Genomic DNA, 26,215 nt, shown 5'->3' on the forward strand with positions numbered 1-26,215 from the left:
ATGTAAGTTTCTGTTCTCTACATTGACTAAGAACTTTCTATGCTGTGTTCTAGACATCTAACAACCTTTCCCGCTTCCCTGCTTTTACAACACTGGCTGAGAGTCACCTTAGAGTCAGGAAGTCAGGGGTGCATTGCCCCCTTTGGGTGTGCAAGTCGTCCCCAAGTGTCCAATGCAGGTGGACTTGCTGAGGGTACCTCACGGTGAGAAGCAGGGGTACTGAAGGCTGCTACATTAGGTTCCAGGAGGTGGTGAAGCCAAGAGGCCTATCCTGCTGAGAGTGTGACCCTAAGGGGACTGACACACTAAAGGGGTCCTCCCAGGGACTCTTCCACAGCTGTTCAAGAGCACCGGACCTGTGGATCCATGACAGAATGACTTCATCATGCTTGTAGCTACAAATCATTTCTAATGCCCCTAAGGACACAATGGAGAATCCAAACAGAGTTCAGGGCAGCATTGTTCTTTTAACCAGGGAGAGAGGTGAACATAAACATGGTCCCATCATAGACTTTCCAACTGGGCACCAGATGGAGTGGAGACAATTGTAACCATTTTTTTTATTTCCATAAAAAAATCCATTTCTGATCAAAATAAATGTTTGGACAATAAAAATACTAACTCCTGGTGCAGCATAGATGGGGTCGCAAGCCTGGGAAATCCGCCACCCCTGAAATTGTGCTTATTGCCGTCATATGCATCTGCAATTTCACCATCTTCACTGTGCTCACACAGGTCAGATGCAAATACCAGCTTTCATTCTTGGGAGATACCTATCAAGATGATGGCCTGTTATAATGCACTTGCCCTACCCTGTTATTAATATTCAATATATGATGCCACCTAGAGGCCCTTTTTCTAGTAGTGGCCCCAGCAGTTACCTATGGACACTTCACCAGGAACAGTGTTATAGCTCTTATCTGAGCTATGCCCGGTTGTGACCAGCTCCAGCAAAGCCACAGCACCAGGATCACCAGACCCTTGGAGGCGGGAAGTTGGGCAAAGAAAGAACTAGACTCACAAGTGAGGTCCACTGAGTCTGTCCAGAACCAGCAGCGGGTTAGCCAGGGCACATGTAGAACTGAGGCCATTCCTGGGGTCGGGTCTGTCAAACAGTCACTGAGGAGGGACTTGGCATGTGGCCCTGCAGGACAGAAGCTGCTCTGCTGCCTCCAGCTGCACAGAGAATTTCAAAGGGAGGGGAACTGTTGCAATGAGTGTCCCCAAAACTCACTGCAACAAGCGCCCGTCCCTAGAGGGGTAGTTCTCAGGGCACAGTGTCCAGCCAGCTCCAGGTGCCTTAGACAGCTCTGCTGTATGCAGGGCCCTCTCCTTGGGCCATGAGGCAACCTATGGCGAGAGGATGCAGCTACCACATACCAATGGGCAGAACTCCTGTGATGTCAAAATGGCAGGGCTGGCTCAGTCACTGGGAGCATGTCAGGGCTTGGCCAGAGACAGGGGTGATGGGCACCATTGACAACGGTAGGACTTCAGCTCTGCAGAAATTACTTTCCAAGGGACCTAAGGAGTTAGGCACCCAAATCCTTAAGTTGGATGCTTAACTTCCTTAAAAACCTATGAGAAGCTCTGCCTGGACAGCCACTGGTGTTCTGTCATGGTAGGTTCAATCTATGCATTTCCATCGGAAACAGACCCCACATCAACAGAAATGCACTGGATGGGTGAGAAACCCCTGCTAAACATTTGTGAGCCACTGCCATTGTTTAAGGTGCTGTTGTAGCCGCTGTCGTTAGATGCTTTGGCTGCATGTATGTGTTCTCTCATTTGCTGCACTGGCTCTGGCCAGGTAGCAAGTACAGCAGACTTTGGTCGAACTATCCAGTAAAACTACCAGACTCCTGTTCAGTAGTGAAGGCACTTGGCCAGTTTTATTGCCGACGAAGCACAGTCCTCGTTGCCTTCATCAATGTCTATAGTTACACTAGAACATGTATGCCCATGAAAATAGACACGGTTCAGTGAACAGCAGGTATTTCCGTTCCCTCTTAGGCCGGACAAAGACACCCCCTCTGCGATTCTTCTTTTATATACTGATACAAACAAGTTTCGTATTGCACCTCTGACATCGTTTGTGACTGCCCCCTGATGTGATTTGTTACCACCCAATACCATATCAAAACATCTCTATCCTTCTTATTGTCTTCCTTACCTTATCTTTAAGGGGTCAGCATGTTCCTCTTATCTTTGAGGAATGTGTTTCTACCATTCTTGGCATCGGGATGTTCTGGTACCATCCCTCTGGAATGTGTTTACGTCACTGGTTAGTGCCTAGGAGTGCTTCTGTTTTTGCAACTCCAGCCCTGTTCTTGCCAACTTCATATATCAGAGAGTGAACCTGCCAGCAGGCATGCTCAGTAACACCCTGATTTTGGCTCAGAGTCTGACTTTGCTTTATAGCAGAAGGGCCTGACTTCTGTTCAGGCCTTAGGCCTTATGTCTCAGGCTCTCTCTACTACAGCCACTAATGTTGCAATCAGGTTGTTCTACGATTTGGTTCTCAGTGGCTATACTTTGGAGTAGCGCACACGTAGCAGTAGGTAAGAAATGAGGAAAGGTGTGATTATGCTCTTTAGGGTCATTAGGGGGCAGAGGAATGGAAAGATGTAGTGGTGTTGCCCAGTGTATAGCAGCCAAATTGGAAGGGCAAGAAAGAAGATGTTATGTTGCCAAATGACCACCTGAAAGAAGTGGAAAGGGAGGTGAAGTTGAATAATGGTTATTTAATTGTGAGGAATGGGCCCTGAAGAGAAAAGGACCTCTGCAACTATGGATACTGGCAGATGTTGGGGAGTGAGAAACGGGCTGTTATACTAACTAATGGCCAGCAGTTGACATGACTCAAGAACTGGAAAGAGGCAGCTATGATCAGGGGCAGCTCCAGGCCCCAGCATGCCAAGCGCGTGCTTGGGGTGGCATGCCATGGGGGGCGGTCTGCCGGTCGCTGGGAGGGCGGCAGGCAGGGTGCCTTTGGCGGCATGCCTGCGGAGAGTCCGTTGGTCCCGCGGCTCCACCAAAGCCGCACGACCAGCAGACCCTCTGCAGGCATGCCTGAGGGAGGTCCACTGGAGCTGCGGGACCGGCGAGCAGCAGAGCGCCCCCCGCGGTATGACGCCGTGCTTGGGGCGGCAAAATGTCTAGAGCCGCCCCTGGCTATGATAGCAAGAAGAATCCAATAGAGAAGAGCAAAGAAACAGGCTGGGAAATCAACACTAGATGGCAACAGAGGAGAGGAAATGAGAGGGGGTGTCAGAAATACTGAGTAGTGACCAAAAGATTTTAGTAGGCAATACAATGGGAAAGTTATACTAGAAAAAGGGCCACTAGTGGCAGCATAGATTGAATATTAACAATGGGGTAGGGCAAGTACATTATAACAGGCCATCATCTTTACAGGTATCTCCCAAGAATGAGAGCTGGTATTTGTTCATGATCTCAATTATTTTCTACATGGAATAATTAGACTTAATAAAAGATACAATTATACAAGTCACACTATACAAGTTCCACAGGGCATTGTTAGCTACAAAGCTTTGGAGACACAGAATGAGCCAAATGGGAGAAAGGTTGAAGTGGGACCGTACCAAAAACCGTGAAGACCGAATACAAATATGAAAGAGGATTTACGTTTTGTAAATCCAACGGGAATCTCATTTTCCAAAGGTAGATCAAATGCACCTGCTCGTCCCTTCAGGTAACTCCAGGTCTCTTCACTGAGAAAACCCAGTTTTTGAAGAAGAAATAGGAGAGACAAGAACCTCAGCTGACGAACCTGAATCCTGACAGCCACATCTAAGAAATAAGAGCTCATCTCTTCAAGCTTGGGCTGTGCTATGGTTACAGGTGAGCACTATCTGCCTGACTGCATTTCTATACCACCATCAAACAGGGGCATGAATGTGCTTTGTGAATATTAGAGGGACAAGCTGGGTGAGGTAATATCTTATATTGCACTAACTCCTGTTGGTGAATGACAGAAGCTTTTGAAAAAAGAACAGAAGTACTAGTAGCAATTTAGAAACTAATTAATTAAGATGATACCAGCCACTCCCAGTCTGTATTCAAGCCCCGAGTTAATGCCCCTCTGCCATGTACGTTGACCAAACCAGACAGTCTCTACACAAAAGAAAAAATGGACACAAATCTGACATCAGGAATCACAACATTAAAACATCAGTAGGAGAACACTTCAACCTCTCTGTTCACTCAGTAACAGACTTAAAGGTAGCAATTTTGCAGCAGAAAGCTTCAAAAACAGACTCCAGTGAGAAACTGCTGAAATGGAATTCATTTGCAAACTAGATACCATTAACTTGGGCTGGGAGTGGCTGGGTCATTACACAGATTGAATCTATTTCCCCATGATAAGTATCCTCACACCTTCTTGTCAACTGTCTTAAATGGGCCATCTTGATTATCACTACAAAAGTTTTTTTTTCTCCTGCTGCTAATAGCTCATCTTTTTTGGAGGGAAGGATAGCTTGAGCACTGATCTGCTAAACCCAGGTTTGTGAGTTCAATCCTTGAGGGGGCCATTTAGGGATCTGGGGCAAAAACCTGTTTGGGGATTAGTCCTGCTTTGAGCAAGGGGTTGGACTAGGTGCTATTCTATGAACTAATTAGCCTCTTAGAGTTGGTATAACAACTTCCACCATTTCATATTCTCTGTATGTACATGTGTCTTCTTACTGTATGTTCCATTCTATGCATCCGATGAAGTGGGCTGTAGCCCACGAAAGCTTATGCTCAAATAAATTTTTTAGTCTCTAAGGTGCCACAAGTACTCCTGTTCTTTTTGCAGATACAGACTAACACGGCTGCTACTCTGAAACCAGAAGCTTTTGAGCGACACAGGGTTCTTCTTCAGGTGAATATTAGCTGTTTTAGCCTCACCTTCCCACAGCAGTGCCAGTCAGCATTCATAGCACCATTTCACAGAGGTGGCGCCTCAGAACCATGTTCTGTGACAGGTCCACAGTTGGGGAACTGCCCCACTGAAACAAATGGGGCTGCCTTGATTTATATCACCTGGGGATCAGGCTCAGTGTGTGCCTCAGTGGAGTGGTGAGTGGAGACAGAGTCTTACTAGCCCGGATGACACATCCTAGATTGTTTCTAGACTCCTATTTCAGGGACAACATCTTCCACCCCCATCCCCAAGTGAATTATCATCCCACAAATATTATGTAGTGCAGAGGGTCACTCCCCAGTTAGGGTTGCACATCAGCCTGGTTCTGTCTCAACTAAGATTCATCCTCCCAAAGAGCTTTATTTTATTACTCCTACGTAGTTAATGTCGGGAATCAGAAAAGGCATTGCCAGTCCCTCACCACGTCACCATCACCACCAGAGGAACTAAGAGAGAATTTACTCCACTTCAGAACGTATGGCAAAAACTGATCTCTTGAAATGAAAATTATTCCTTCTCCTACAAGGCACTGAAATGTTGAATATACCAGGATATATGGTTAGATTAATTTCTACTAATTCTACCAGGAAACCTCTGCATACAAACACTAGGCTGCACTGGAAATCTCAGTCCAACATTTTAATTGATGTATTTATTAATTCTGACTCCTAAGTTATGGCATGATTCTGGCCATTGCCAGAAGTGAAATACAGCATTTAAGCATCATTGTTAATCTCCTGTATGTCACTAGAAGGAATATGACACCAGATAAAGAAATGGTCTGATCTGTCATATCAGTACTCATCTACCAGAGAAATGGCCTATTATATTAGACATTGTTCTGACATGATAGAGGGAGATCTACCTGGACAGCCATGTTCTAGGCTCAGACTGAGACTCCTTGCACTTAGTTTGAGATACACATTTAGCCTTAAAATTTCAACCCATAACCAGGAGAGGAAGGGTAGTTTCTGAATATTTATTGATTAAATCACAAACTTTTAACTATGTGTGTCCATTTCAATTGCACAGTTTGTTTTATTGTTCCTAGACTAAACACATGGCAGACAGAGACTGGAGAAATCAAACAGCTGTCACAGAATTCATCCTCCTAGGATTTGGGGATCTCCCTGAACTGAAAATTCTTCTCTTCCTGATGTTCCTAGTGATCTACATGGCAACCGTTGCTGGGAACACCCTCACCGTGGTGCTCGTTGTGACTGATCAGCAGCTTCACACCCCCATGTACTTCTTCCTGGGCAACTTGTCCTGCTTGGAGACCTGCTACACCTCAACCATCCTGCCCAGGATGCTGGCCAGTTTCATGACTGGGGACAAAACCATCTCATTCAGTGGCTGCTTCACACAATTTTTTATCTTTGGTTCTCTGGCATGTACAGAATGCTATCTCCTAGCAGCGATGTCTTATGATCGGTATTTAGCAATATGTAAACCCCTGCACTATTCAACTCTTATGAATACCAGGTTTTGCCTCCAGTTGGCTGCTGGGTCATGGTTAAATGGTTGTTTGGTTACTGTCGTCTTTGTCTTATTCCTATCACAGTTAACTTTCTGTGGCCCAAATGAAATTGACCATTTCTATTGTGATGCCCTCCCTTTTATGGAGCTCTCCTGCAGTGACACAAACTGGTTAGTATTCTTCCATTTCAGCCTATCCTGTATATTCACCCTGCCTCCATTCCTACTAACCCTGACATCCTATGTGTGTATCATTGCCAGCATCCTGAGTATCCCTTCCACCACTGGGAGACAAAAGGCCTTTTCCACCTGCTCCTCCCATCTCATTGTGGTGACAATTTACTATGGAACCCTAATGATTGTCTATGTGCTTCCAAAACACAATACATTAAGCTTCCTGAACAAAGTGCTCTCTCTTTCCTACACAGTCATGACTCCCCTGTTAAATCCCCTCATCTACAGCCTGAAAAACAGAGAGGTTAAGGATGCCTTGAGCAAAGCAGTCAGTAAATATGTGGCTTTCACAAAAACATGCTGAGACTTTGTCTAAATCACCCAGGCAGCTTGAAAACTTCAGTCTATCAGCTCCCATTGAAATTAAATTGAAAACTCCCATTGGAAATCTCAGCGCTAATATGAAAAAAATGGAGATGATCTGTATGGAGTTACTGAGACAGTCTTTGTAGTCCAGTTCTGCCTCCATGTTACACAACATATAGCAAAGTGAGGTTGCGGACAGCTGTCACTCTCTCATGTTCAGCACTGAGACACACAGTATGATTATATTTTTCTCCATCGTGCTGGCTAAATGTTCACCCTATAGGATGAACTTGTACAGTGTCTGAAAATGCACAGAGCTGACATTGTGTAAGGCACTAAACCTGCTAATTATCCAAGTAAATCCCTGTGTATATCCCCTGTTCATTGTTTTGCTATGTTAGATAATAAAGTCTTGTCATCAAATTCAGACTGTCAAATACAAACAAAACACAATGGGTGACATCATGTTTGTTTCTGCAGATCATTTTTTATTCCCCTAAATATGAAACAGAGGATCCAGCAGGAGCTCAGGACATTGTTGTCCATCTAACTGGAAGGACCAGGGAGGAGAGTGGCCATAACCACCTTCCATCATGGAGTTTTTAACTGGGCACCAGGCAGAGTGATGACAATTTTAACCATTTTTTTTATTTCCATAAAAAGCAATCTTTGATCAAAATTAATGGTTGGACAATAAAAATACTAACTCCTGGTGCAACATAGATGGGGACGTAAGCCTGGGAAATCTGCCACCCCTGAAATTGTGCTTATTGTCATCATACCCCTCTGCAAACCAGCCACCTTCACTGTGCTCACACAGGCCGGATGCAAATAGCCAGGCCTCAGCAGTGACCTCTGGACACTTCACCAGAAACAGCTTCATAGCAATTATCTGGGCTAAACCTGGCTGTGACCAGCTCCAGCAAAGCACCAGCACCAGGCTCACGGGGCCCTTGGAGGCTGGGATGTTGGGCAAAGAGAGAGGTAGACTCACAAGCCAGGGGCACAGGGACTGCCCAGATCCAGCAGCGGATTTGCCAGGGCACACGTAGAACTGAGGCCATTCCTAGGGTCGGGTTTGTCAAACAGTCACTGAGGAGGGACTTGGCATGTGGCCCTGCAGGGTAGAAGCTGCCCTTTTGCTGCCAACAGCACAGAGCAGTTCAAAGGGAGGGGAACTGTTGCAATGAGCATCCCCAAATCTGACTGCAACAAGCACCTGTCCCGAGAGGGCTAGTTCTCAGCGCATGATGCCTAGCCAGTCCTATGTGCCTTAGTCAGCTCTGCTGCACTCAGGTCCCTCCCCTTGGGGCATGAGGCAACCTATGGTGAGATGAAGTGGCTACCAACGGGCAGAATTCCTGTGATGCCCAAATGGTAGTGCTGGCTTAATCTCTGGGAGCATGTCAGGGCTTGGCCAGAGGCAGGGGAGGTGGACACCGGTGAGAACAGAAGGACTTCAGCACTGCGGGAAGGATTTTCCAAGGGCCCTAATGGAGTTATGCACCCAAATCCCTGTGAAATGGGATTTGGGCATTTAACACCCTTAGACTCCTCTGAGAATCTCAGCCTGAAGAGCTGCTGGGATTCTATTTCAGTAGGTTCAATCTATGCATTTCCATTGGAAACAGAAATTCCCTATATTGATGGGACACCCCTGCTGAACCTTTGAGAGCTGCTGCTGTTGTTGTAGGTGCTGTTGTAGCCACTAATGTTGCAAACATGCTGTTGTACGATTTGGTTCTTAGTGGCTCTAATTTGGAACAGCGCACACCTAGCAGTAGGTAAGAAATGAGAAGAGGTGAGATTATGCTCCCTAGGATCACTAGAGAGCAGAGGAATGGGAAAGTTGCAGCCCTTCTGACCAATAGGCAACCAATAGCAGCCAAAGTGGAAGGGCAAGACAGGAGAAATTATGTTGCCAAATGACCATCCGAGGGAAGAGAAAAGGGAGGTGAATCTGTATAATGCTCTATAATTGGTGAGGAAAGGACCCAGAAGAAATAAGGACCTTTATGTATGTAATGAACTATGGATAGTAGCAGATGTTGCAGAGTCAGAAGTGGGCAGTTTTCTAAATAATGGCCAGCAGGTGACATGAGTCAAGAACTGGAAAGAGGCAGCAATAGAATAATCCATTAATCCACTAATAATCCAGGCTGTCTGCCATGTTATTGATTTGAACTGGGACCATATAGAACATGGTTGCAACCAAGGTCCTGTAGTGGCACCAAATCTTGTATAAAGAGGGTCAAATGAGATGTCTAAGACAAGGTTATGGTTTGCTGGTTATGATGATGCTGTCTATATGTGTGTGTCAATTTTGTAGTTGAAGTTATGAATATTGGTTCTATACTGTCTGTTTTTCAAATGTGTGCTGTGCTTCTGGGAAACATCCCAGACTAGTTGGTGTTAGCTCTGCCTAGCCTGCTTGATGGCCCATTAAGGACCATCAGCTACACAACTGACCCATTGAGAGAAGGCAGCTACGCCTTGTAACTCAGCAAAGTATGCAGGAACTTGCCCATGTGATTCCAGACTCCATTTTGCTGTAATTTTCCAAAGTAAGAACAAAGAGGTATTCTTACATGTGGAAAAGACGATAAAAGGCTGATGCCTCATCTCCATCTGGTCTTCAATCCTGCTTCTTACCTCTGGAGAGACTTTGCTACAAACAGAGGCTTTGAACAAAGGACTGAGTGACCCATCCCATATGGGAATGTACTCCAGAGACTTGATCTTGTTTGGCTGTTTTGGTTTGCCTTAGAGGTGGAAACACCCCAGCCTTGGGCCTTGGCTACACAGGCGCTTTACAGCGCTGCAACTTTCTCGCTCAGGGGTGTGAAAAAAGAATAATCCCCACGGGGAGGTGGAGTACCTTCAGCGCTGGGAGAGTTCTCTCCCAGCACTGGCGCCGTTATCACACTCGCACTTCAAAGTGCTGAGCGCTTTGAAGTTGCAAGTGTAGCCATATCCTTGGGCTGTAACTACCCTGCTTTAAGCAATTTGTCCTGAATTGGCACTCTCAGGGTATGGCTACACTTGGGAGTTGCAGCGCTGGTGGAGGCTTTCCAGCGCTGCAATTAGTAAGTGTCCACACCTGCAGGGCACATCCAGCGCTGCAACTCCCTGGCTGCAGCGCTGGCCGTACGCCTGGCTCAGCATGGGGAATAAGGATTGCAGCGCTGGTGCTGCAGCGCTGGTCATCAAGTGTGGCCACACACCAGTGCTGTTATTGGCCTCCAGGGTATAAGGATGTATCCCAGAATGCTTTTAACTAAATTACTCCCTTTGTTTTGTTATGCAGCCTCTCTTTGTTTTGTTGTAAACTCCCGTTGCTACCGGAGCTGCTCTACCGGAGCTGCTTATCTAAACAAACACAGCTCCTGTTTGCTGTGATCAATCTGTATCCTCCTCCCTGGGTGATTCACAGGGGTTGAGTGTTTGCTTTTTGCTTGACCAGCAGCGAGAAAGGGAGTCGGCAGCTGCTTATCTGGTCTGCAGGCTTTTGCAGTTAAAGAATAAGGGGTTGGGTTTTGTTGTCAACTCGGAGCTCCGGGCTCCGTGCACCGGGAGCTGCTTCAAACACAGCTCCTGTTTGCTGTCATCAATCTGTAACTACTGTCAACAATGAAATGAGATAACCCCCTGCCTGTCTCATTCACAGGGGTTGAGTGTTTGCTTTGCTTGAGAGGAACAGGGGGAGGGGGCAGAGGGGGGAAAGGGAGTATGTTGGATGCAGGCTGTTTGCAGTTAACAGTAAGGGGGTGGGAAAATTTTATGATTTTGCACAGTGTCGGTTCCAAAAATCCACTCTCTCTCTCCCCCCCGGTCCCTGTCACACTGCCCCACACCTCCCTCTTTTGAAAAGCACGTTGCTGCCACTTGAATGCTGGGATAGCTGCCCATAATTCATCACTCCCAACAGCGCTGCAAATGCTGCAAATGTGGCCACACACCAGCGCTGGCCCTGCACAGCTGAACGACCAGTGCTGCAACTACCAGCGCTGCAGATTTGTAAGTGTAGCCATACCCTCAGTTGTGTCCCGCTAAAACCGGCATCGTTACACGGTCATGCTGGGAAATGACCACTAGATGGCAGCAGAGTAGAAGGAATGGCTGGGGGTGTCAGAAATATTGACTAATGACCAACAGATTTCAGTAGCCAACACAATAATGGGAAAGTTATACTGTTATATGTCAGAGGGGTATCTGTGTTAGTCTGTTTCCACAAAAACAACAAGTAATCCAGTGCCACCTTAAAAACTAACAGATTTATTTGGATATAAGCTTTTGTGGGTAAAAAACCACTTCTTCAGATGCATGGAGTGAAATGTATAGATACAAGCATGAATATACTGGCACATGAAGAGAAGGGAGTTACCTTACAAGCGGAGAACCAGTGTTGACAAGGCCAATTCAATCAGGATGGATGTGATCCAATCCCAATAATTGATGAGGAAGTGTCAATACCCGGAGAGGGGAAATTGATTTTGTAGTGAGCCAGCCACTCCTAGACCCTGTTCAAGCCCAAATTAATGGTGTTAAGTTTTCAAATGATTTGTAGCTCTGCAATTTCTCTTTGAAGTCTGTTTTTGAAGTTTTTTGTTGCAGGATGGCTACTTTTAAATTTCTTATTTAATATCCAGGGAGACTGAAGTGTTCTCCTACTGGTTTTTGTATGTTACCATTCCTGATGTCTGATCTCTGTCCATTTATTCTTTTATCTAGAGACTGAGCTGTTTGGCCAATGTACATGGCAGAGGGGCATTGCTGGCATGTAATGGCATATATTACATTAGTAAATGTGCAGGTGAATGAGCCCCTGATGGTGTGGCTCATCATGTGATTGCATCCTAAGAAGATGTCACTAGAGTAGATATGGAGACAGAGTAGGCAACAAGGTTTGCTACAGGGATTGGTTCCTGGGTTGGTGTTTCTGTGGTGTGGTGTGTAGTTGCTAGTGAGTATTTGCTTCAGGTTGGGGGGCTGTCTGTAAGCGAGGACTGGCCTGCCTCCCAAGGTTTGTGAGAGTGAGGGATCTGGTTTCCAGGATAGGTTGTAGATGGTTGATGATGTGCTGGAGAGGTTTTAGATGGGGCTGTACGTGATGGCCAGTGGTGTTCTATTATTTTCCTTGTTGAGCCTGTCTTGTAGTAGGTGACTTCTGGGTACCCATCTCACTCTGACAATTTCTTTCCTCACTTCCCCAGGTGAGTATTGTAGTTTTAAGATTGAGTAGGTGTTTGTCTCTGTTTGAGGGATTGGCGCAAATTTGGTTGTCTCTTAGGGCTTGGCTGTAGACAATGGATCATGTAATGTGTCCTGGATGGAAGCTGGAGGCATTTAGGTAAGTATTGCAGCAAGTAGGTTTCCAGTATAGGGTGGTGTTTATGTGACTATCACTTATTTGTACAGTAGTGTCCAGGAAGTGGATCTCTTGTGTGGACTAGTCCAGGCTAAGGTTGATGGTGCCGTGGAAATTGTTGAAATCCAGGTGGAATTCTTCAAGGGCCTCCTTCCCGTGGGTCCATATGATGAAGATGTCATCAATGTAGCACAAGTAGAGATGGGGCGCTAGGAGACGAAAGCTGAGGAAGCGTTGTTCTAAGTCAGCCATAAAAATATTGGCATACTGTGGGGCCATGCGGGTACCCATAGCAGTGCCGCTGACTTAAAGGTATAAGTTGTCCCCAAATCTGAAATGATTGTGGGTGAGGACAAAGTTATGAAGCTCAGCTACCAGGTGTGTCATGGGCACATCAGGGATACTGTTCCTGACAGCTTGTAGTCCATCCTTATGATGAATATTGGTATGAAGAACTTCTACATCCATGGTGGGCGGGATGATGTTTTCAGAAGATCACCAATGCATTGTAGTTTTCTCAGGAAGTCGGTGGTGTCTCAAAGATAGCTAGGAGTGCTGGTAGCGTAGGGTCTGAGGAAAGAGTCCAAATAGTGAGATAATCCTGCTGTAAGAGGGCCAATGCCTGAGATGATGGGGTGTCCAGGGTTTCCAGGTTTATGGATCTTGGGTAGCAGATAGAATACTCCTGGTTGGGGCTCTAGGGGTGTGTCTGTGTAGATTTGTTCCCACGCTGTAGCAGGGAGTTTGTTGAGCAGATGGTGCCGTTTCTTTGATACTCCTCAGTGGGAATGGAGCATAGTGTCCTGTAGAATGTAGTGTTGGAGAGTTGCCTGGCAGCCTCCTGTTCATGATCCAACCTGTTCATGGTGACTACAGCACCTCCTTCCTCAGCCCCTTTGATTATAATGTCAGAGTTGTTTCTGAGGCTGTGGATGGCCTTGCATTCTGTACGGCTGAGGTTATGCGGTAAGTGATGCTATTTGTTCACAATTTCAGCCTGTGCACATCTGCAGAAGCACTCTGTGTAGAAGGCCAGTTTCTCATTACGACCATCAGGAGGAGTCCACGCAGTATTCTTCTTGTAGTGTTGGTAGGAGAGTTCCTGTGGGTCAGTGCACTGTTCAGGGGTGTAATGAAAATATTCCTAGAGTCGGAGACAGCGAAAGTAGCTTCCAAATCATCACAGAACTGTATCATGTGTGTGGGGTTGGTGGGGCAGAATGTTAAATGGCCATTCAGTGGCAGCATGTTGTAAGGGTGATATGTGGGCAGCTATTTTCAGAAATGCCCACTAGATGGCAGCATATATTTAATATTAATAATGGGGTGGTGCAAGGACATTATAAGAGGCCATCATCTTGGACAGGCATCTCCCAAAAATGTAAGATGCTGTTTAATCACAATCTCAAATATTTTCCGCAATGGATTATTAGACTTCGAAAAAGATGCAATTATACAAGGCACACTGTACAAGTCCCATTGGGCATTGTTAGCTACAAAGCTTTGGAGACACAAAATGAACCAAGTGGGAGAAAGGTTGAAACAGGACCTTATAGAAAAGTTTGAAGACTGAATATAAATATGAGGCGGCATTTACACTTTTTAAATCAAAGGGGAAGCTCATTTTCCAAAGGTAGATCAAATGCACCTGCTCATCCCTTCAGTAACTGGAGGTATTTTCACTGAGAAAATCCAGTTTCTGCAGAAAGACGAGAGACAAGAAACTCAGCTGAGGATCCTGAATCCTGGCGGCTGAACCCTGAGAAATAGGAGCTCATTGCTTCAAGCTTGGGCTGTGCTGTGGTTACAGGTGAGCACCATCTTTCTGACTCTATTTCTATATCACCACCAGACAGAGGCATGAATGTGCTTTGTGAATATTAGAGGGATGAGGTAGGTGAGGTAATATCTTTTATTGGACCAGCTTCTGTTGGTGAACAAGAGAAGATTTTCAGCTACACAGAGCTCTTCTTCCAATGAATATAAGTAGTTTTATCCTCACCTTCCCACAGCAGGGCCAGTCAGGATTCTTAGCATCATTTCACAGAGATGGAGCATTAGATGCATGTCTTGTGACAGGTCCTCAGTTGGGGATCTGCTCCACTGACAGAAATGAAGATACCTTGATTTACACCAGCTGGGGATCTGACTCAGTGTGCCCCACATGGGGTGCGGAGTGGTGCTAGCGTCTTACTACCCAAGCTCACACAGGCCAGAGTGTTTCTAGACACTAAGTTCAGAGACAACATCTTAAACAGACACAGACACAGACACAGACACACACACCAGTGCTTTTCTCTATTAACATCCCACAATCATATGGAGTGCAGAGGGTCACTCCCCACTTAGGGTTGCACATCAGCCTGGTTTTACTTCTTCCTAAATGCCATCCTCTTAAGAGCTGTATTTTTTTACTGCTATGTAGTCAATGTCGGGAATCAGAAAAGGCATTGCCAGTCCCTGAGCACGTCACCATCACCTCCTCGGGAACTAAGGGAAAATTTACTCCACTACATGAATCTATGGCATAACTTGATCTCTTGTGAGGAGGGCGGAGAAATTATTCTTTCTCCTACAGGACACTGAAATGCTAAATATACCAAGAAACACTGTGAGATTAATTTCCATTAATTCTAAGAGAAGATTGGTTCAACATTTTAGTTGATGTATTTATTGATTTTGACTCCAAAGTCATGGCATGATTCTGGCAATTGCCAGATGTGAAATACAGCATTTAAGCATCGTTGTTAAAGTTCTCTATGTCACTAGATGGGATACAACAGTAGATAAAGAGTCTGTCCTGCATATCAGTACTTGGCTACCAGAGAAATGGACTGTTGTACTAGTCAGTGCTGTGATATGGCAGAGGGTGGTCTACATGGATACAAAAGATCTGTTCTCGAACTGAGACTACATGCACTTTGACTGAAGTCTACATTTAGCCTTAAAATTTCAGCTGGTAGCCAGGAAATGGAGGGAGTTTCTGAATATTTATGGAATTAATTCATGACATTTGATTACCTTTCAGCTCTGTTCTTCCAATTCAATTGCACAGTTTGCTTTATTATTCCTAGACTTAACCCATGGCAGACATAATCCAGAGAAACCAAACGGCAGTCACAGAATTTATCCTCCTGGGATTCGGGGATCTCCCTGTCCTGCAAATTCTTCTCTTTCTAATGTTCCTAGTGATCTACATGGCAACCGTGGCTGGGAACATGCTCATCACTGCACTAGTTGTGGCTGATAAGCATCTTCACACCCCCATGTACTACTTCCTAGGGAACTTGTCCTGCTTGGAGACCTGCTACACATCAACTATCCTGCCCAGGATGCTGGTCAGTCTCCTGACTGGGGACAAATCCATCTCAGTCAGTGGCTGCCTCTCACAACTGTATTTCTTTTGCGCTCTAGCAGGTACGGAATGCTGTCTCCTAGCAGCAATGTCTTATGATCGGTATTTAGCAATATGTAAACCCCTGCACTATTCAACTCTTATGAATAACAGGTTTTGCCTCCAGTTGGCTGCTGGGTCATGGTTAAATGGTAGCTTGGCCACTACCATCTTTATATTATTTATATCACAGTTAATTTTCTGTGGCCCAAATGAAATTAACCATTTCTATTGTGATCCCATCCTACTGATGGAACTGTCCTGCAGTGACACACACCTGAGCATATTGGTGAATCTCATATTCGTCTCCGTATTTACCCTGCCTCCATTCCTACTAACCATGATGTCCTACGTGTGTATCAGTGCCACCATCCTAAGAATCCCTTCCATTACCGGGAGACAAAAGGCCTTTTCCACCTGCTCCTCTCACCTCACTGTGGTGACAATTTTCTATGGCACCATAATGATTTTCTACATGCTGCCGAAACATGATACACTCAGAGATCTGAAGAAAGTGCTCTCTCTTTGCTTCACCGTCCTAACTCCCCTGGTAAACCCCCTCATCTACAGCCTGAGAAACAGAGAGGTCAAGGAAGCCTTGAGCAAAGCAGTCAGTAAATGTGGCTTTCACAAAAATATGCAGAGACTATAAGATAATAATTTAGACTTAGTTTTGAAAGCTGCCTGGGTGATTGAAGCAAGGAGCCTGTGATGCACTGTACCTCAAAGTAGCACCCTGTAACCCCTATATTCATCTTTTGTATATTGTGATATTTCATAAAAAGCATGCCTTGTAAGGTATCATATGAAAGGTCATAATCTGCTGAAACACATTCCTCTGTCAAAACAGGTATATCATCATTGTATAAAATGTTATGAGCTTTTGTTATATGGTTGTTATTGAATTATGTTGGGAGTCTGGAGTCGCCCACTGTTAGTTCTCCAGTGACAACATAGGAGCTGACCCACACTCGGGTGTTCATTAAATGGCCATCACCAGCCATTTACCAGCAAGGGAATTGCAAACAAGAGATTCATAATTCTGTAAAAGACAGTTGCGCAAGCACTGCATAATGGGAATTTCTGAACTCTGTGTCTCAGCAAGGCCCACCAGGACATGTTTGTGCCAGTATTTTTCCAGGGACATGAATTGAGAGTATAAAATAAGGGCCAGTGGCATCATGAGACCACCTCTCTCCTCCCCCACATATTCTGGAGGCAACACAAAACTGGGAAGACAAAGACTTTGAACTGCGGAGGTTGGACCCAGGCTAGGAGGGGAACTCAGCCTGTGTATTAAGAACTGTAACCTGCCTGTGACATTCAGTGTGGTGAGAAAAGCTGTTTGAATCAAATCTTACTGAGTCTGATAAAGTTTAGGATTTAGAATGTGTATTTCCTTTTTATTTCTTAGGCATAAGGGTCAGAGACAGTTACCTAACACTTATAATCACTTAAAATCTATCTTTCTGTAGTTAATAAACTTATTTTAATGTTTAACGTTAACCAGTGAGTTTGTCTAAAATTCTTGGGGAATCTGCTCAGATTATAAAGGCTGGTGCCCACTATCCTTTGATGAAGTGGTGAACTAATTAATGAGCTTGCATTGTTCAAGAGAAGGTCTTGAGCAGTGTAAGATGGTACATTTCTGGGGTGTGAGGCTGGGGGGATTTGGTGGTGTCTCCCTCTGTATAGTTCATGAGTAGCTTGGAGAGCATTCATGCAACTCAGTTGAGTGTGTCTCTGTATGCTGGTGACTGTGTGATAACAGCAACTGGGGAGGGCGGGGGATTCTGCTTCTCTCTATTAAAGCATCACGACAGACAGCCCAGGCTGGAGAGATAAGGGGGTCCCACAGCTCCAGGTTGTACACCCGTGGTCCCGTTGCATAGTCCCATTAAAATTAAGTTGAAAACTCCCATTATCCAACTAAGTGGAAGGACGAGGGAGGGAGGTGGCCAAAACCATGTTCCCATCATAAAGTTTTCAACTGGGCACCAGGAGCAGCGGAGACAATTTTAACCATTTTTATATATCTGTAAAAAAGCCATTATTATCAAAATAAATGTTGGTATTTTTGTTGTCCAGACTCTTGGTGAAGCCTTTGTGGGGTCATAAGCTTAGGAAATCTGCCACCTCTGAAATTGTGCCTAATTCCATCCTGACCATAACCCCCTGCAAACCAACCACTTTCATTACACTGACACCGGCCAGATGCAAACAGCCAGGCCCCAGCAGTAACCTCTGGATACTTCACCAGGAACAGCTCAATAGTGCTTATCTGACTGAAACCTGGCTGTGACCAGCTCCAGCAAAGCAACAGCGCCAGGCTCACAGGGCCCTTGGAGGCGGGGAGGTTGGGCAAACAAAGAGGTAGACTCACAAGCCAGGGGCACTGGGACTGTCCAGACCCAGCAACGGGTTAGCCAGAGCACAGGTAGAACTGAGGCCATTTCTGGGATCGGGTCTGTCAAATGGTCACTGACGAGGGGCTCTGCATGAGGCCCTCAAGGGCACGAGCTGCTCTGCTGCCACCAATTGCACAGAGCAGTTCAAAGGGAGGGGACCTGTTACAATGAGTGTCCCCAAAACTCACAGCAATGAGTACATGCCCCAAGAGGGCTAGTTCTCAGGACACGGTGTCCAGCCTCCCCAAGCTGTCTTGGACAGCTTTGCTGCATGCAAGTCCCTCTCCTAGGGCCATGACACAGCCTATGGTGAGAGAAAGTGGCTACCACCTAACAACGAGCAGAACTCCTGTGGTGCCAAACACACCAGTGCTGGCTCAGCCACTGAGAGCATGTCAGGACTTAGCCAGAGGCAGGGGAGCTGGGAACCAATGAGAACTGTATGACTTCAGCACTGCAGAAAGGATATTCCAAGTGACCTAACAGAGTTAAGCATCCATCTCCCACTGCAAAAGGATTTGGGTGCCTATCTCGCTTAGACACCTCCTAGAATCTCAGCCTGGAGAACCACTGGGCTGCTGTCATTGTAGCTTCAGTCTATGTATTTCCACTGGAAACAGACTCCCTAGCAATAGAAATGCACTGAATTAATGGTAAACCCCGATAAACGTTTGAGACACGCTAATGTTGTATATGTAGTTGTGGCCACTATTGTTGCAAACATGCTGTTGTGTGATTTGGTTCCCAATGGTTAAAATTTTGAACTGGGCACACCTAGCAATAGGTAAGAAATGAGGAAAGATGCATTTATGCTGCGTGGGACCACTAGAGGGAGGAGGAATGGGAAAGGTGCAGCCCAGTGGACAGCAGCCAAAATGGAAGCACAAGAAAGCAGAACTTATGTTGCCAAATGACCAACAGTGGGAAGTGGAAAGGGAGGTGAAGCTGTATAACACTGTGTAAGTGGTGAGCAAAGAGCATTGAAGAGAAAAGGAACTTTGTGCTTTGTAATGAAGGGAGGACAGTAGGAGATGTTGTGGATTGAGAAATGGGCTGTTATATTAAATAATGTCCAACAGGTGACATGAGAGTCAAAAATGGGAAAGAATCAGCTATAGTAAGAAGAATCCACTAGAGGAGAGTATAGTAACAGGCTGACACGATGGGAAATTGACATTAGATGGCAGCAGAGTAGAGGAAAGGAAAGGGGTGAAGGTCAGAAATACTGACCAGTAGATTTCAGTAGCCGAGAAACTAATGGGAAAGTTATACTGTAAAATGGCCAATAGGTGGCAGCATAGAAGCCTTGGGTTAGAAGGGACTGCAAGGCTCATGTAGTCTAACCCCCTGCCAAGATGCAGGATTTGTTGAGTCTCAGCCATCCAAGACCAGCCACCTTTTGAAAACTTCCAGTGAAAGAAATTCCTGAGATTTAATCTAAATCTGCTATGCTGCAGTTTGAACCCATTCCCTCTTGTCCTGCCTACTGTGGCAAGAGAGACCAACTTTTCTCATTTTTTATGGCAGCCTTTCAAGTGTTTGAATATTGCTACCATGTCCCACATTAATCTGCTCTTTTCCAAACTAAACATACCCAGTTCCTTCAGCCTTTTGCTCACATGACTTGCATTCTATCCCTTTGATCATCTTTGTTGTTCATCTCTGGATCCTTTCCAGTTTCTCTACATCCTTTCTATACATTGATGACCAAAATTGGACAGTGTCTTCGGCTCAGGCTAACCAGAGCCGAGCAGAGGTGCTATCACCTCCCGAGACTTGCGTGTTATGCCTCTGTTCATACAACCTAAAATTGCATTTGCTTTTTTGAAACAGCATCGAATGTGCAATGATTGGTCAAGGTCAGGACAAATACACATGTGTTCCTCAGCTATGGTCCAGTGAGGCCACCCAGTCTCAGGCTTCCTGCTCCCCAGTCATTACCTCTCTTGGGTGGCTTGTTACCACTTTACCTTGTACCTGTTGGTTCGATCAGAACATCTCTATCCATCACCCTGTTATCCTGACCTTATCTTTAGGAGGCGTCAGTGCGTCCCTGTTATCTTCAGGGAGTGTGTTTACACCATACTTGGTATCGGGGTGTTCTGGTACTACCCTTCTGGAATGAGTTTACATGAGTGTCCTGTGCCTAGCACTACTTAGGAATGTTTCTGTTTTTCCAACACCAGCCCTGTTCCTGCCAGGTTCTGTGAACTTGCAAGTAGGCATGTTTTGTAACAGGGCCTGACTTCTGCTCACAGTCTGATTTTCCTAACTTTGTTTTATATCAGCCGGGCCTGATTACTTTACTTCAGGCCTTAGATCTCCTACCAGGCCCCTTATACCAGGCCTCATGTCTCAGGCTCTCTTCTTCTACTACAAAGGCAATGGGACAACTGACATAAGTAAAGATTGCCGAGGAGAGTCAGTCTCTGCATGGCCATACACTCCAGGGACACTACGTTACATTTCAGCCAAGCAGAGCAATGAGCTCATACAGCTGGTAGCAGAAAGGCAATTCCTCTGGGTGTTGGAGGTTGGTTGTATCAGGACAGTTGTTTGTACTGTCTGCACAGAAAACACAGGGCTAACTCTCCAGGCTCAGCCTCTTCAGAGCTGGAGTCAAGGGAGATGCAGCCTTCCATGGAGAAGGATACAAATATGAGGACTCTGCACTTTGTAAATAGAGTGGGAGGAGCATGTTCTAAGACAGATCACAGCAGCTGCTCGTCTATTCAGGTAGATGCAGGTGTCTTTGCTGAGAAGATCTAGTTTCTATTGAATGATGAGACCCAAAAACCTCAGTCCTAACTGGAAACCGAGTCCTAACTGCCAGTCCCTGAGAAATAAGAGCTCATTGCTTGAAGCTTGAGCCATCCTGTGCTTACAGGTGAGCACTCTCTTCCTGACTGTGTTTCTATACCACTTTCCAAACAGGGGCATGAAAGTGCTTTGTGAATATTTTATGCAGTATTATTGTAGCTGTGTTGGTCCCACAATATTAGAGAGACGAGGTGGGTGAGATAATATCTTTTATGGGACCAACTTCTGTTGGTGAGAGAGTCAAGCTTTCGAGCCAAACAGAGCTCAACTCGAAAGCTTGTCTCTCTCACAAGCAGAAGTTGGTCCAATAGAAGATATTATCTCACTTACCTTCTCTCTGTGAATATTAGCAGTTTTAGCCTCACCTTCCCACAGCAGTGCCAGTCGGTGTTAATAGCACTATTTAACAATGGGGAAATTGAGATACATGTCTTGTGAAAGGTCCTCAGCTCGGGATCTGGCCCATCACTCCAACAGAACTACGACTGATTGATACCAGCTGGGGATCTGGCTCAGGATAACTAGGGTGAAGCGTGGAAGATAATAATGGAAATCAAAATTAAGTAAAGCTGATAGAAAGGAACATTCAAATGGCATTTAAGGTGGGTAAAGTGTAAGAACAAAATTAGGAGCATAAGAAGGAATTTGAAGAACAAATGGTCTTAGTTAAAAGTAAATAAGAAAACTGTTTCACTATATCTGATTCAGGCAGGTTGCAAGAGAATCCACGGGAATAAAGAAGATATAGATATAGATATTTCAGAAGGTCTAAGACTGAGATTTGCAAAGCCACCTAGGAATTGGGCGTCCTTACCTCCTATTAGAATTAATGTCCAGAACCCCTAGTTTGAGAACTTCACCTCAAATGATTTCTTTGTATTATCTTCACCAAAAAGTGTTACAAAAAGTTATCTATGCCAGGTCAACTTTTTTCAGGTAACAGCCTATCAGAGGCTGAAGTATGAAAAGAGTAGCTTCTTGAATTAATTGGAATTAGTTTCTCTGTATCACTTTAGGAGAGCGTAGTAATATAGGAACTGTCAGATTACATCACACCCAAGGGCCATCCTGTCCAGTATCTTTCTCTGAGAGTGGCTAGTACTAGATGTTTCAGAGGGAAGTGTCAGAACACCGCAGTAACAGTTCTGGGATGATCTCCCGCAACATGTGTCATGTTGGACTACAATAGTTAGAGATTGGCTTAACCTCCCCAAACATGAGGTTTAATATTTATTCCAAAACTGTTTTTGCCATTAATTTTGATAACTCTGGATATTTATATCTGGATATTGAGCTCAATCTCTTCTGGAATCTAGTTAAGTCCTTCATATCAATGACTTCCTGTAGCAGTGAGTGTGATGCTCCCAAGGAGGATGCAACAGGGTGAGTGCCATACTCAGGGCAGACAGTTACAAACCAGAGCACAAACCCTCGTTGGTTGTGAGTTCTAAACTTAGATTTCACCAACCAACTGCACCGAGTGCAAACTCCTCAGGCACTTTAACAGCCCTTCCAGTCACATACAGTCCCCTTGGCTGCACCAGTCTCTCCTGCCACCCAGGTGACCGTATCTGTGGTACACGGCCTCTTATGCCAAGAATCGCAGCACTATTCAGGTTACTCACGACTTCCCTCAGGTGAATTGCACTTTGGGTCTCACACCAAAGATGACACTTGTACCCAATGCTGTAGTGAACTATAGGAAGATTTATTAAATAGGAAAAGGAAATGAGAGTTATTTACAAGATTAAAGCAAGAAAACAGACCTGTGAGTGAGTCTCAGTCTCAGGTTTCAAAAGGTAATACAGGCTTCTCTCAACAGCAAGGGTGATTGCAGCTGTGACCCCTGGGAGAAGGAGACCTTGGCAGAAGCTGGTACCTGGTCTGCCAGCATCACCGTGAGTGCCACACTTTAACTACATGCTGTGTGAACAAGTATTTCATTGTATAGATTTTAAGTTTCCCACCTTTTAATTTCATTGTATGTCCCCCTTGTTCTTGCAGTAAGGGGCAGGGAAAACAGAAGTTCCACATTCTGCCTTTTCAAGCTCATTATTTATCATGTCCCCTTTTATCCCTCTCCTTTCAAAGGTAACAATCTTGACCTTTGCAATCTCTCTTCAGATGGTAGTTTTTCCTTTCTCAATCATTCTTGCCACTCTTCTCTGAAAACCTCACCCCTACCCACGCCCTGACCTGAGAAGGCCTTTAGAGTGTAGATAACATTGAGGTTCTGCAATGAGACATGTTAATCCTTATGGAACACAGGACTGAGTCCCTTTCGGGTGGATCACAAGGTAGCACAGATCACAGGGTAGCACATTCCAGATTGTTTCTACACTCTGACTTCAGGGGCATCTTTCTTCACCAGTCTCGTTCTCGTTCCTGTATTATCAGCCCACAACTATTCAGGAGTGATGAATCACTGCACAGGTAAAGGGCAAAACTAGGCAGATTTGCAACCCTCCTAACACCCACCGACAAAACGGTAGTTTAATACTGCTGCAATGTTAACACAGGGAATTCTTATCCAAAACAGCGATTGCCATTCCTTCATCATGTCCTTCTCCTTCTCATTACACAAGCTAAGAATTTATTTCACTTCATAATTTCTGACATAAACTGACCTTTTGTGAAGGGGTTGAAAATAATTATTCCTTTTAAAATTGGACATGAAAATGCTCAATATATCAAGATATATTAATTTACATTAAATCATAAATTCCATTAATTAACAAGATCCATGCCTAAGGACACTAGACTGCATTGAAAAATCTCAGAACAAGATTTTAGTTGATGTATTCATTGATTTTGACTCCTAAGACATGACATAATTCTGGCCCTTGCAAGAAGTGGATGCTGCATTTAAGCATCATTGTTAAACTTCAGTCTGTCACTAGATGGGATATGATAGTAGATAAGGAAAGGGTCTGATCTGTCATATGAGTACTTGGTTACCAGAAAAATGGGCTGTTATAGTTGTCATTGCTGTGATATGGCAGAGGCTGGTCTACATGGATACCAATGTTCTGTTCTCAGACTGAGACTCCTGGCACTTTGCTCTGAAATCTAGATTTAGCCTTAAAATTTCAGCCTGTAACCAGGAGAGAAAGGGGAGTTTCTGAATATTTATGGAATTAATTCAAAAGACTAGATTAACTTTAAATTCTATAAAGAATCCTGTGGCACCTTATAGACTAACAGACGTTCTGCAGCATGAGCTTTCGTGGGTGAATACCCACTTCTTCAGATGCAAGTGAAGAATCCCGCTTGCATCTGAAGAAGTGGGTATTCACCCACGAAAGCTCATGCTGCAGAACGTCTGTTAGTCTATAAGGTGCCACAGGATTCTTTGTTGCTTTTACAGATCCAGACTAACACGGCTACCCCTCTGATACTTTAAATTCTATGTCCTTCTGATTCAGTTGCAGTTTTATTATTCCTAGACTAAACCCATGGCAGACAGAGTCAGGAGAAATCAAACGGCCATCACGGAATTCATCCTCCTGGGATTTGGGGATCTCCCTGACCTTCAAATTCTTCTCTTCCTGATGTTCCTAGTGATCTACATTACAACCATGGCCGGGAACATCCTTATCATTGCACTAGTTGTGACTGATCAGCACCTTCACACCCCCATGTACTTCTTCCTGGGCAACTTGTCCTGCTTGGAGACCTGCTACACATCGACCATCCTGCCTAGGATGCTGGCCAGTTTCCTGACTGGGGACAAAACCATCTCAGTCAGTGGCTGTTTCACACAATTTTTTATCTTTGGTTCTCTGGCATGTACAGAATGCTATCTCCTAGCAGCAATGTCTTATGATCGGTATTTAGCGATATGTAAACCCCTGCACTATTCAACTCTTATGAATACCAGGTTTTACCTCCAGTTGGCTGCTGGGTCATGGTTAAATGGTTCTTTGGCTACTGCCATCTTTATATTATTCATGTCACCATTAACATTCTGTGGCCCGAATGAAATTGACCATTTCTATTGTGACTCCATCCCATTGATAAAACTCTCCTGCAGTGACACACACCTGATCATATTGCTAGATTTCATTCTAGCCTGTGTATTCACTCTGCCTCCATTCCTACTAACCCTAACATCCTATGTGTGTGTCATTGCCACCATCCTGAGAATCCCTTCCACCACCGGGAGGCAGAAGGCATTTTCCACCTGCTCCTCTCACCTCATCGTGGTGACAATTTTCTATGGCACAATAATGATTGTCTACATGCTACCGAAACGTGAAACACTCAGAGACCTGAAAAAAGTGTTTTCTCTTTGCTACACAGTCCTGACTCCCCTGGTAAACCCCCTCATCTACAGCCTGAGAAACAGAGAGGTAAAGGAAGCCTTGTGCAAAGCAGTCAGTAAATGTGGCTTTCACAAAAACATGCAGAGATTCTGAGATAATTACTTAGCCTGAGGTTTTCAAAGCTGTGTGGATGACTTAAGCAATCAGCCCCCATTAAAATTAAGTTGAAAAGTCCCATTGAAAAATCTCAGCACTAAAATGAAAAAGAATTGGAGATGATCAGCATAGCATTACTAAGACAGTTTTTGTGGTCCCTCGCTGTGTCCATGTAATTGCCGTTGTGGACAGCTCTGTCACTCTCTCATGTTCAGCATTGATACACACTGTATTATGGTATTTTTCTCCATGGTGTTGCCAGTTCACCCTATGGGAGAAGGGTGTACAGTGTCCAAAACTGCAGAAAGCAAACATTGTGTAAGGCACAAAATCCACTAAACATGAAAGTAAATCCCTGTGTACTTCCCCTGTTCATCGTTAATCTATGTTAGATAATAAAGTCTTGTAATCAAATTCAGATAGAGTGGGAATTTTTCATAATGTTTCATATGACTATTGTGTGTGCCTCAGTTTCCCCTCTGGGGCACATATTTAATTAGGTGGGGGAAAGGACTGCTTACTCTTTGCAGAGACTTAGAGTCATAGGTATGACTGACGACTAGCTGCCTGGGGCCTGAGTACCCATGCCCATGGAGACTCCCAGAAGACAATGGCCACTACAATTGCCCAGACATTTGCCGCCTAGCAACAAATGACCATGGATGGCCCACCCTTAGCAGGAAGACAGCTGGGTGTGACAAGCTGGTGGACAAAGGACTGGGGAGTGGCCAGGTGGGATTCTTAAGTGTGGGCTGCTGGAGGCAGGGAGAAGCTTCTGGATTGGGACTACAGAGAGGTCAGAGAGCTCTGGGCTTTAAGATTGACCTAGATGTAACTTTCCGTTCTCTGTGTTAA

At 44.9% G+C, this 26,215-nt stretch overlaps 2 protein-coding genes across 2 annotated transcripts; both read left to right on the forward strand.

Annotated features, from left to right (window-relative positions):
- Window positions 1–5,424: 5,424 nt before the first annotated feature.
- Window positions 5,425–6,947, forward strand: LOC120383643 (olfactory receptor 11A1-like). Its single transcript, XM_039501811.1, has 2 exons — window positions 5,425–5,488; window positions 5,982–6,947. Exons 1-2 carry the CDS (start codon window positions 5,465–5,467, stop codon window positions 6,945–6,947), a joined length of 990 nt encoding a protein of 329 aa, XP_039357745.1. The 5' UTR covers window positions 5,425–5,464.
- Window positions 6,948–24,394: 17,447 nt separating this feature from the next.
- Window positions 24,395–25,357, forward strand: LOC120383644 (olfactory receptor 11A1-like). Its single transcript, XM_039501813.1, has one exon. The coding sequence runs from the start codon at window positions 24,395–24,397 to the stop codon at window positions 25,355–25,357; it is 963 nt and encodes a 320-aa protein (XP_039357747.1).
- The last annotated feature ends 858 nt before the right edge of the window (window positions 25,358–26,215 follow it).

This window comes from Mauremys reevesii, linkage group 15 (genome assembly GCF_016161935.1).
Source record: "Mauremys reevesii isolate NIE-2019 linkage group 15, ASM1616193v1, whole genome shotgun sequence".
NCBI lineage: Eukaryota > Metazoa > Chordata > Testudines > Geoemydidae > Mauremys > Mauremys reevesii.